At 40.2% G+C, this 12,684-nt stretch overlaps 1 protein-coding gene across 1 annotated transcript; it reads left to right on the forward strand.

The window, feature by feature from the left end:
• The first annotated feature begins 1,787 nt into the window (after positions 1 to 1,787).
• On the forward strand, positions 1,788 to 11,157 carry LOC117337293 (UDP-glucuronic acid decarboxylase 1-like). Its single transcript, XM_033898197.1, has 2 exons — positions 1,788 to 2,021; positions 8,443 to 11,157. The coding sequence occupies exon 2, from the start codon at positions 8,448 to 8,450 to the stop codon at positions 9,420 to 9,422; it is 975 nt and encodes a 324-aa protein (XP_033754088.1). The 5' UTR covers positions 1,788 to 2,021; positions 8,443 to 8,447; the 3' UTR covers positions 9,423 to 11,157.
• The last annotated feature ends 1,527 nt before the right edge of the window (positions 11,158 to 12,684 follow it).

Here is a 12,684-nt window from a genome sequence, read left to right on the forward strand (position 1 = left end):
TACTCTGGTGTTACTCCGGGTACTCTGGTGTTACTCCGGGTAGTCTGGGGTTACTCCGGGTACTCTGGTGTAACTCCGGGTACTCTGGTGTAACTCCGGGTAATGTGGTGTAACTCCGGGTACTCTGGTGTTACTCCGGGTACTCTGGTGTAACTCCGGGTACTCTGGTGTAACTCCAGGTAATGTGGTGTAACTCCGGGTACTCTGGTGTAACTCCGGGTAGTCTGGTGTTACTCCGGGTACTCATGGTGTAACTCCCGGGTACTCTGGTGTTACTCCGGGTACCTCTGGTGTACTCCGGGTAGCTCTGGTGTTACTCCGGTACTCTGGTGGTTACTCCGGATACAGAATGGGGTTAACTCCCGGGTACTCTGTTGTAACTCCGGGTACTCTGGTGTTACTCCGGGTACACTGGTGTAACTCCGGGTACTCTGGTGTTACTCCGGGTACTCTGGTGTAACTCCGGGTACTCTGGTGTAACTCCAGGTAATGTGGTGTAACTCCGGGTACTCTGGTGTAACTCCGGGTAGTCTGGTGTTACTCCGGGTACTCTGGTGTAACTCCGGGTACTCTGGTGTTACCCCGGGTACTCTGGTGTTACTCCGGGTACTCTGGTGTTACTCTGATAGATCAGAATGGGGTTACTCCGGGTACTCTGGTGTAACTCCGGGTACTCTGGTGTTACTCCGGGTACACTGGTGTAACTCCGGGTACTCTGGTGTTACTCCGGGTACTCTGGTGTTACTCCGGGTACTCTGGTGTAACTCCGCGTACTCTGGTGTAACTCCGGGTACTCTGGTGTAACTCCGGGTACTCTGGTGTAACTCCGGGTACTCTGGTGTAACTCCGGGTACTCTGGTGTAACTCCGGGTACTCTGGTGTAACTCCGGGTACTCTGGTGTTACCCCGGGTACTCTGGTGTTACTCCGGGTACTCTGGTGTAACTCCGGGTACACTGGTGTAACTCCGGGTACTCTGGTGTAACTCCGGGTACTCTGGTGTAACTCCGGGTAGTCTGGTGTAACTCCGGGTACTCTGGTGTAACTCCGGGTACTCTGGTGTTACTCCGGGTACTCTGGTGTAACTCCGGGTACTCTGGTGTAACTCCGGGTACACTGGTGTAATTCCGGGTACTCTGGTGTTACTCCGGGTACTCTGGTGTCCTCCCGTAGGAAGAATCATTGTGTGCTTCTATACGAGCCAAACGAGAGGTATTAATACCAATATCTATAAATATCGTGTATACGCCATGTCAATGTGCCTCCCGTTGCCTTTCGTCGTGCCATTTCTGTGTAACGAAGCATCAAACTAGACTCTTGGGTAGATTCACTCCTCACATCCGATTAGTTAGACAATTCCCCACGAGGTTTTACCAGAAACAGGCCCATATAGGCAAGTGTAGGCTATCTGGTCAGATTGAGTGTCACATTCGTGAAGGCATTCCATGGCCTGTGTAAGTATATTGTCTGGGGAAATCGGAGAACATACTCAGGAAAAAATGAGAAGAATCAAAATAATTTCAGTTGAAATAAAAGTATCCGTGTTCATGAATGCTTTAAATAGCACCATTACAATCCAAATATCGAGTGACCAGTGACTAGCTCGTGGTTCTTTTGTTAACAATCGATTGGGTAAGATAATACCCCGAGTTTTTCAACCTGGTTACCTGTCGTCAACAAATAGTGGTGATATCAGTGTTAAGGTATAAGGCAGGACAGCTTAACGTGACAAACTTCTCCAGATCGCCTCTGATTTATCAGGTCTAATAAAGTCCGTCTCCATATCGTGTGCTGTAAAACAAAACATTGAAAGTTATCATACTGTTAATCGGCCTTGTGTTCCAGCTCATACGACCATCTGTGTTGGTCGACACGTAAAGTGGACGTACACCATACCGACTACCCGACTGGAGCTACGTCACAGAGAGATTAGCGTTGTCACGTGATTGGAGTTGTTGGTGCGACCATACCACACACGCCTTCTAACCGAACGGGAAGTAGCATTACACATAACCACCGAAGGTAAGATCGATTTATTCAATTTTATTTAGATAATTCGTGTCTTTATATAAAACAATATTTCGTTCAGGATAATATTCGCGTTTATGGTTGTATGTATGGTGGGACCAGTCTTTAATAGTTTTGACAATATGACACAGGTATATTGTAGTGTCTAGTACTCGGTTACAGTATAAATGGACACCATTATTATAATCCTCGGCTGACCACGAGTTATAATCCGTTGTAACCTGACAGGACTTGTACGTCAGATAAGGACATGGTGATGTTGGCCGAGCTAGCGTCAAATTACGGCACATGTATCTGGCCCTAAAAACTTCAAGTAGAAAAGTCCGACAAGAATGACCCGTCGCGTTTAAGGTTATCCTATTTGTGCATAGGTATATATCAACCTGCATCGAGTACACATGTGACCTTGTGAAGTAACTTGGCAGCAAAATGGTCTGTTCAATGCGATATTGAATACAGGCGAGCATTGAAAGGCCTTACAGAAATGTGAAATATGAGTGAAATATGATTAGACTAGTCGGGTGTCCGTGTCACACGCTCAATGTGTACAAACAGGTAAATGGGTAAAAAGTAGGGGGGGGGGGGGGGGGGGGGGGGGGGGGGGTCGTTGATCAGTAAATATTAAACTGTTTGGAAACTCTGAGTTGAATTTTAAATAAGTGGATTAACCTGTTTATGTATGTTGACATGAATTCCCGTATATGGTCAGGTAGGTCGAAGTATGGATTGATGTGTCTTCTACCGACACGACGGTATTATTGGATAGATTCACTCAAGTGTTGACCGGAGGAACACCCCCCCCCCCCCCCCCCCCCCCCCCCCCCCCCCATCTTCCTTTCACTATGATGTTAGTTGGCCAATATCAGATTATTAAAAGGCCAACAAAACATCAGATTTTTTTCGGATTAACCTGTCACCTACCCCCGGGACACCATAATACCGCTGTCCCCGACACTGGGACGAGACACGGTATCCCGCCCACCCACAACTGTACAACACCGTCCCCTGTCACCCACACCTGTGAAACACAGTCCCCTGTCACCCACACCTGTGAAACACAGTTCCCCTGTCACCCGCCTGTGAAACACAGTTCCCCTGTCACCCATATCAAGGCAACATAATACCACTGTCACCCACACCAGGACAACACAGTCCCCTGTCACCCACACCTGTGAAACACAGTACCCCTTTCACCCATACCAGGACAACACAGTTCCCCTGTCACCAATACCAGGACAACACAGTACCACTGTCACCCACACCAAGACAACATTGTACCCCTGTCACCCACACCAAGACAACATAATACCACTGTCACCCACACCAGGACAACACAGTACCACTGTCACCCACACCAAGACAACATAATACCACTGTCACCCACACCAGTGCAACACCGTCCCCTGTCACCCACACCTGTGAAACACAGTTCCCCTGTCACCCACACCAGGACAACACAGTTCCCCTGTCACCAATACCAGGACAACACAGTACCACTGTCACCCACACCAAGACAACATTGTACCCCTGTCACCCACACCAAGACAACACAGTACCACTGTCACCCACACCAAGACAACATAATACCACTGTCACCCACACCAGTGCAACACCGTCCCCTGTCACCCACACCTGTGAAACACAGTTCCCCTGTCACCCACACCAGGACAACACAGTTCCCCTGTCACCCACACCAGGACAACACAGTACCACTGTCACCCACACCAGGACAACACAGTACCACTGTCACCCACACAATTACAACATTGTGACGTCATTGACCACACAAGGACAACATTGTAACGTCATTGACCACACAAGGACAACATTTAACTTTATTGTCTACACAAGGACAACATTGTTATCCACACAAGGACAACATTGTTATCCACACAAGGACAACATTGTGACGTTATTGTCCACACAATTACAACATTGTGACGTCATTGACCACACAAGGACAACATTGTTATATTATTGTCCACACAAGGACAACATTGTAACGTCATTGACCACACAAGGACAACATTGTAACTTTATTGTCCACACAAGGACAACATTGTTATCCACACAAGGACAACATTGTTATCCACACAAGGACAACATTGTGACGTCATTGTCCACACAAGGACAACATTGTTATCCACACAAGGACAACATTGTGACGTCATTGTCCACACAAGGACAACATTGTAACTTTATTGTCCACACCAGGACAACATTGTTATCCACACAAGGACAACATTGTGACGTCATTGTCCACACAAGGACAACATTGTAACGTCATTGACCACACAAGGACAACATTGTAACTTTATTGTCCACACAAGGACAACATTGTTATCCACACAAGGACAACATTGTTATCCACACAAGGACAACATTGTGACGTCATTGTCCACACAAGGACAACATTGTTATCCACACAAGGACAACATTGTGACGTCATTGTCCACACAAGGACAACATTGTAACTTTATTGTCCACACCAGGACAACATTGTTATCCACACAAGGACAACATTGTGACGTCATTGTCCACACAAGGACAACATTGTGACGTCATTGTCCACACAAGGACAACATTGTGACGTCATTGTCCACACAAGGACAACATTGTAACATTATTATCCACACAAGGACAACATTGTGACGTCATTGTCCACACAAGGACAACATTGTAACATTATTATCCACACAAGGACAACATTGTAACTTTATTGTCCACACAAGGACAACATTGTAACATTGTTATCCACACAAGGACAACATTGTAACTTTATTGTCCACACATGGACAACATTGTAACATTGTTATCCACACAAGGACAACATGCTTTGTAGTAACTGTAGTTTGTGTAGGAGGTTTTAAAGTGTTATTGATAGTACTCTGACATACTAACGTGTGAAACAAGAGGTCATATCCGTACAGTAATACAATCTTACACTATTCTATACAATATTGATTTGTGATAATTAATAAGTACATTCAAGAATGGAGGAGCAGTGCTTGATACAAAAATTAATTTAGAATCAATTTACTTAGTTTTCTATAAATCCACACAATCTTGTATAAACTTAACGATTAAATATAGTGAATATCCCTGGTATTTTTTCCTGACTCGGATAAGTAAAGTAGTATTTTGGACTTTTAATGAAATTCATCACCAATATCTGATATGTACACAAATTGCAATTTTTCCGTGACGAGGTGGACGATGGCTTGGTATACCTCGTCACGGAAAAATTGCAATTTGTGTACATATCAGATATTGGTGATGATTTTCTATACCAAAGTGTGTTTTAAATATAGAATACATATGTATGTTTGTCCTCTTGAAGAATTACCAATATCATGAAACCATTTCTGTATAAACTGATTCTTCAATCTACTTTTAACTAGACTCTTTATTTCATCTCTTGAAAAAGAATATATAGATTGATAGATTTCAGACATAGTTTAAGCTATATTGAGATAAACTATATCTTTAACGTATGACAGCCATTTACACGACGTGGATCCATTTTCCTGTAAAGTACAATCCTCTTTAAACTATAGATATTACCTGACAGTTTATTTGAGGTTATTAAGCTATGCCAAAACGTGGTCATTCTACATTTGATTTAAAAGGTACGCCACCGCCAGTTATTTTGGGTACATCTCAAGTTACAATGTATTGTGTAGGCACTGAATACACGAGCCAAAATCAATGTGTTGTGACGTCACATTGTTTACATTGTTGCCCTGTATTGACACTTGTACTCAGAGATTTTCTGTCGGCCCTCTGTATTATTGTACTGTAGTCTGTAGTACTACTGTTGAGTGTTCATAAACAAATTTAAGTGTGCCAGAAAAACTATTGATTCTAACCCTAAATTGAAATGCTTTAACGACATAAAACTGGTAATACGTAAGTTTCCGAGATAGCAATGAAACATAGACGTCTTTATATTTGTAATATATATTTACTGATATCGGAAATAACTGATTTGACTTTGTCGGTATAGAACAGAAGACTAAAGCTAATGATATAGATATGTTAACTGTTAGTGTCTTATAGACCGGAGTTTTTATATGTACGTAAAGAATAGGTCGTTATTTAAAAAACGTCTCATCAAAGCGCATACTGTATTAACAGTGTCTAATACCTGATGGATATCGTAACACTTTTATATTTTGAAAATTATCAACACTTTATTTATTTCTGTAGTATATTTATAACGGCTTACTTCATTAAACAATCCCCTGTAAATTAACATATTTTACACACAATTTAATTAATATTAATGTAACCATAATATGTAATCTCAGTAATTACAGAGACACTAGAATTACTAATGTCACAGGGGTATTATATATAGCACCAATAATAGACATATATATATATGTCACAGGGGTATTATATATAGCATCAATAATAGACATATATATATATGGCACAGGGGTATTATATATAGCACCAATAATAGACATATATATATATGGCACAGGGGTATTATATATAGCATCAATAATAGACATATATATATATGTCACAGGGGTATTATATATAGCATCAATAATAGACATATATATATATGTCACAGGGGTATTATATATAGCATCAATAATAGACATATCTATATATGGCACAGGGGTATTATATATAGCATCAATAATAGACATATATATATATGGCACAGGGGTATTATATATAGCATCAATAATAGACATATATATATATGGCACAGGGGTATTATATATAGCACCAATAATAGACTTGATAAATATATATATATATATGGCACAGGGGTATTATATATAGCAACAATAATAGACTTGATATATATATTTATTCTTTTTTAAAAACACAAAACTATGTAACCTTGTCGGGTAGGTTTTACAATAAAGATCAGGACGTACAGTTCTGTATCGTAACCCATCTTTCTGTCCGTGATTTTTATATTTATCGGGACAGTGAAATGCTTCAAGTTGTGTAAAAGTACACGCATTACAATCCTGATCTCCACTACACTTCATTAATACCATAATGAATTTGATAGGATAATCTGATTCGTTAATCATTTCAAAAATATTAAGAAATGTGCGCGGGATAATAATTGATGTGAGTATTCACTTCAATTTATAGCAATGTACGCGTTATCTAAGATGTTATTATCTGTGTAATAAACAATTATATAATACAAAGCTCAAGTTCCTGGTATTACTACCAAACACATAAACCAACCCAGTACAAAAACGATTATATTGAATAAGATATTCCATTCACTTCTACAAAGGATATAGGGGCTGTGATATTCTATAGACCATCGGGTTACGTATACCTCCGAGATCCGACAGTCTAGGGTATCGTAAGGAATGAGACCACAGTCGTGCTGGGCTGTTGTTGGGTAAGACATTTAACGCAGAGACTTTGAATAGAATGTGAATGGTTCCTAAAGTAGATCAGGCCTCGACACAATCATGGCTGCTCAGTCTGCCAAAACAAATCCGACAATAAACCAAACAGATTACTGTATATATTTAATGTTTTCCATTATAGATCAGTCAGTCAACTCAAGTCAATAATAGATTAAACTAAATTATATATTCCCCAATTGTACTTTGTTTGGATTCGTGACCAGGCAACGTATATTTACTGTTCAGACATTACAACAAATGTAAGCACACTGACATTGTAGCTATTTCATGCCTTGTGTAAAGGCGTTGCATGCTCAAGGATAACTTTTAATCGTTGTTGATTAAAAAAATTACCTACTTCGCCTCTCTGTTGGTTGTTCGAATGCGTTTGTTTGGCCTTTTCTTGGACAAGTTGAACCACAGAAAAGTGCTTTGTTGGTGGGTCATTTTCGTGACTGGTCTATGAAAATCAAAATCGATGTGTGATTTGATGTACATGTAGAGATGCATATCTTAATATAACATGCATGTGTAAGTTAAAATGGTGTACTTTATATCCATAGTACATGCATGTGTAAGTTAAAATGGTGTACTTTATATACATATTACATGCATGTGTAAGTTAAAATGGTGTACTTTATATACATATTACATGCACGTGTAAGTTAAAATGGTGTACTTTATATACGTATTATTACACGCGGATACGCATGCGTTAATATTTAGAACCAAGGACACGTTTTCCTGAGATAAACATGTAAACTACAGTATTTGTAGAATTTATGTGAGGAGGAAACTTAGTAAACAACAAACAACTCCTTCCTACCAAAGGATTATATGTAATCTTATGAGACAACACTGCCTTCTGTTCACTAGTGACTTAGGAAAGAGTTAATATCTATAGCAGAAACCACGGTGGCTGATTGAGTTCACACGTCATATTATATTACTTTTATATTTACGGTTGCTGATTGAGTTCACACGTCATTTATATTTGAATGTTTTGTATATTTCAGATACAATGGCGTCACAAGTTGCAGGAGCAGCCGAGGTCAGCAGCAAAGGTCATGTGTTGCTCACAGGTGGCGCTGGCTACCTAGGAACAACCATGATCCCGATTCTTCTCGACGATGGATACGAGGTCACCGTGTATGATATTTTCAAATGGGGGCTGCATCCAATCCTCAACTTCGCACAAAACCCACGTTTTCATATTGTGAAGGGAGACGTTCGCGATCGCGACCAGTTAGCTGATGTTATGGAAGATAAATTCGCTATCATTCACTTGGCCGCCATTGTTGGGTATCCTGCCTGTGACAAAGACCCTGATCTGGCAATCGATACTAACGTCGGTGGAACGCGGATGATTGCTGATCTAAAACGCCCGGACCAGATAATGGTGTACGCCAGTACGGGGTCCTGTTATGGGGCGGTAGAAGGTGTATGTACAGAAGAAACAGGTATTAGTCCACTAACGCTGTACGGAGGCAGCAAGGCTGAGGGAGAGAAAATCGTTCTTGATGTTGGTGGAGTCGCCCTCCGGCTTGCAACTGTGTTTGGCCTTTCACCTCGACTGCGTCTTGATCTTCTGATCAACGATCTAACACATAAAGCATTAACATTGAAAGAATTCGACCTCTACGAAGGAAATTTCCGCCGTACATTTCTGCACGTAAAAGATGCTGCCCGTGCGTTTGTATTTGCTCTTTCAAACTTTGATGCTATGAAAGGACAGGCTTACAATGTTGGCGATGAAAAGATGAACATGACAAAGTCTCATGTTGCGCGTGTAATACAAAGCAATGTACCCGGATGTAAAATCACAGAATCCAACTCAGGTGAGGACAAGGACAAACGAGATTACGAAGTGTCATACGCAAAGATCCGCAAGCTGGGTTACACTGCTACAGTTTCAGTGGAGCATGGAATACAAGATATGCTCAAAATCCTCCCATTCCTAGCTCCCGAAGACATACCTCGCTGTAAAAACGTCTGAGCCTGATTTGAACATTGTAAATTTCTTTTGACAGCATAATGACCAAAGACTGAGGAGAGATTTATCCTACCTATCTGTGGGTTGATTGTGGCTGTGTGCGGTACTTACCTCCCTTGTATTTATGTGACATATGTATGGTTACAGTATGTGTGACTGATTGCATACGCCATTTAGGGCGACCTTGACCTCCACCACAACAACTTCTGTTTTCTTTGGCCCTCTCATCTCTCTTCGGCAACAAATTCAGTTATGACGACCTTAACATACATATCAATCTCCGACATGTTTGGTTAGGACAGATTATAGAGTGGCCTTGGTCACAGAGTATCCTGGTTAGGACAGATTATAGAGTGGCCTTGGTCACAGAGTATCCTGGTTAGGACAGATTATAGAGTGGCCTTGGTCACCTACACCTTACAGTATCCTGGTTAGGACAGATTACAGAGTGGCCTTGGTCACAAACACCTTACAGTATCCTGGTTAGGACAGATTATAGAGTGGCCTTGGTCACAAACACCTTACAGTATCCTGGTTAGGACAGATTATAGAGTGGCCTTGGTCACCAACACCTTACAGTATCCTGGTTAGGACAGATTATAGAGTGGCCTTGGTCACAAACACCTTACAGTATCCTGGTTAGGACAGATTATAGAGTGGCCTTGGTCACAAACACCTTACAGTATCCTGGTTAGGACAGATTATAGAGTGGCCTTGGTCACAAACACCTTACAGTATCCTGGTTAGTACAGATTATAGAGTGGCCTTGGTCACACGAGAACTGACATCTAATTAGAACCACGAGGACTGATATCTAATTAGAACCACGAGGACTGACATCTAATTAGAACCACGAGGACTGACATCTAATTAGAACCACGAGGACTGACATCTAATTAGAACCACGAGGACTGATATCTAATTAGAACCACGAGGACTGATATTTAATTAGAACATCTAATTAGAACCACGAGGACTGACATCTAATTAGAACCACGTGGACTGACATCTAATTAGAAGATGCTTTACTAGGTATTACAGTTTGTATCTCAGGTTTAAACACTTTACTGTAAACTATCATTACGTGTTTTATAATATTCCCCGCTATATTTGTATAGCCCCGACCCACTATATTTGTATAGCCCCGACCCACTATGTTAACTGACAGGTCTGGATGTGAACCCTTCCTTGGCGAGATGTGCCTTACTTCATTCATACAATGAGACATGTGCTTCAAAACTTTGTTTCATTCAGCTATTATTTTAAAAGTTCATGTTTTACGTTTAAACATTAAAACTCTTCTTAACAGGATGTATTCTTGGGTGCAATGGGACATAAAACAATGAACCCACACCATTCACTAGTAGGCTTTGGTTTGCATGGGTTTTCCACCAACGTGTGTACCCTGAATAGATCTCGATTTATACAGCAAAATACGTAGTGGGCGTTTTATGTCACAAAGAATCCTGTTAATGTGTTTCCCTGACGGGTATGATACATGTATGTCAGTCGTAAATGTAGATCATTGGACTTTATCACTTTAAGTGTTACAACATCAATATGATCGGATACATTTGATAGAGTTTCACCACCAGATGTACATATCTATTTGTCACCAATCAGATTATCCGTGTCATATTGTGTTTGCGAATCATGACAGAAAAAAATGTTCTATTTGATTTTGACTATTTAATAAACAAAATTCTTACACTTTGTGTAAGATTGATTAAACTTCAAACTTGACCCAGTTTTATTTTTTACTAGTGTAATTTTAGACAGACTGGATCTTGTTTTTGTCGATTTCATGTAGTGAGCACTACGACATTGGAACAGTTATCGTTCATACTACATCTGACAACAAAGGTGATTGACCAAAACAAGACTCGCTGCTTAAAATGTCCACGAATCCTTTTGTCCTGAAGCCTGTGTTAATCTACCATCAGAACCTAAGAAATAAAACACGTGTTATTCTCCGAAATAATCTGTCAGTAAAAGCACATTTTAGGCGTTTTCTTGTTTTGATACATTTATTCCCAATACCAAATTTCCATTAGAATATTTAATTTATTAATTGTGATTTTATTTTGATGACAAAACCGCCTAAACAGTGAAATACCGCCCACATTCACAGACGTGTCACCCTTAATGGTAAATTCACTTTAAAGAAGAATAACATAATAAACAGGGTGCTATGTATGCATGCTTTAGTTGTCGAGGATTAATTCAGAATAATCTGATTACAATAGAGAAACTTGGATCGGATTTTTCACCTTTAGTCCGTGTTATTGCGCCAATCTTAAGATTCAAATCTACAAAACCTTAATCCTCAGATTTAAATCTACAAAACCTTAATCCTCAGATTTAAATCTACAAAACCCTAATTCAAGTCAACAAAATTATGTTATGTTCCTAAGTTTCGAATTGACAAAACCTAAACCCTATGATTTAAATATGCAAAATCCCAATCCTCATCTTCAAAACCCCAATTTTCAGGTTCAAATATACAAAACCCTTATCCTCATATTCAAATATACATAACCCTTCTCTTCATATTCAAATCTACAAAGCCCTAATCCTATTTTTGATAGATTCTGACCAAACTTCCTAGCCTTATGTGAGGTTCTCAACTTCCAGACCCCTGATGGCTAAGTGTTGTCCTAATTGTCTGACCACGAGTAACTGGGTTTTTATCCTAACTTCCAGACCCCTGGTGGCGAAGTGTTGTCCTAATTGTCTGACCACGTGTAGCTGGGTTTTTATCCTAACTTCAAGACCCCTGGTGGCGAAGTGTTGTCCTAATTGTCTGACCACGAGTAACTGGGTTTTTTCCCTAACTTTCAGACCCCTGGTGGCTAAGTGTTGTCCAAACTGTCTAACCACGTGTAACTGGGTTTTTATCCTAACTTCCAGACCCTGGTTGCTGTAGTTTTTTTTCCAAGCTGCGTGAACCATGATGGCTATAGGTGTTCCCGTGTTAAAGATCTTTGATTTAGTAGTATATTAACACATCCATCAGTAAGGATTGATTTAGTAGTATATTAACACCCATCAGTAAGGATTGATTTAGTAGTATATTAACACCCATCAGTAAGGATTGATTTAGTAGTATATTAACACCCATCAGTAAGGATTGATTTAGTAGTATATTAACACACCCATCAGTAAGGATTGATTTAGTAGTATATTAACACACACATCAGTAAGGATTGATTTAGTAGTATATTAACACACCCATCAGTAAGGATTGATTTAGTAGTATATTAAC

The sequence above is a fragment of the Pecten maximus genome, chromosome 11 (assembly GCF_902652985.1).
Source record: "Pecten maximus chromosome 11, xPecMax1.1, whole genome shotgun sequence".
Taxonomy (NCBI): Eukaryota; Metazoa; Mollusca; class Bivalvia; order Pectinida; family Pectinidae; genus Pecten; species Pecten maximus.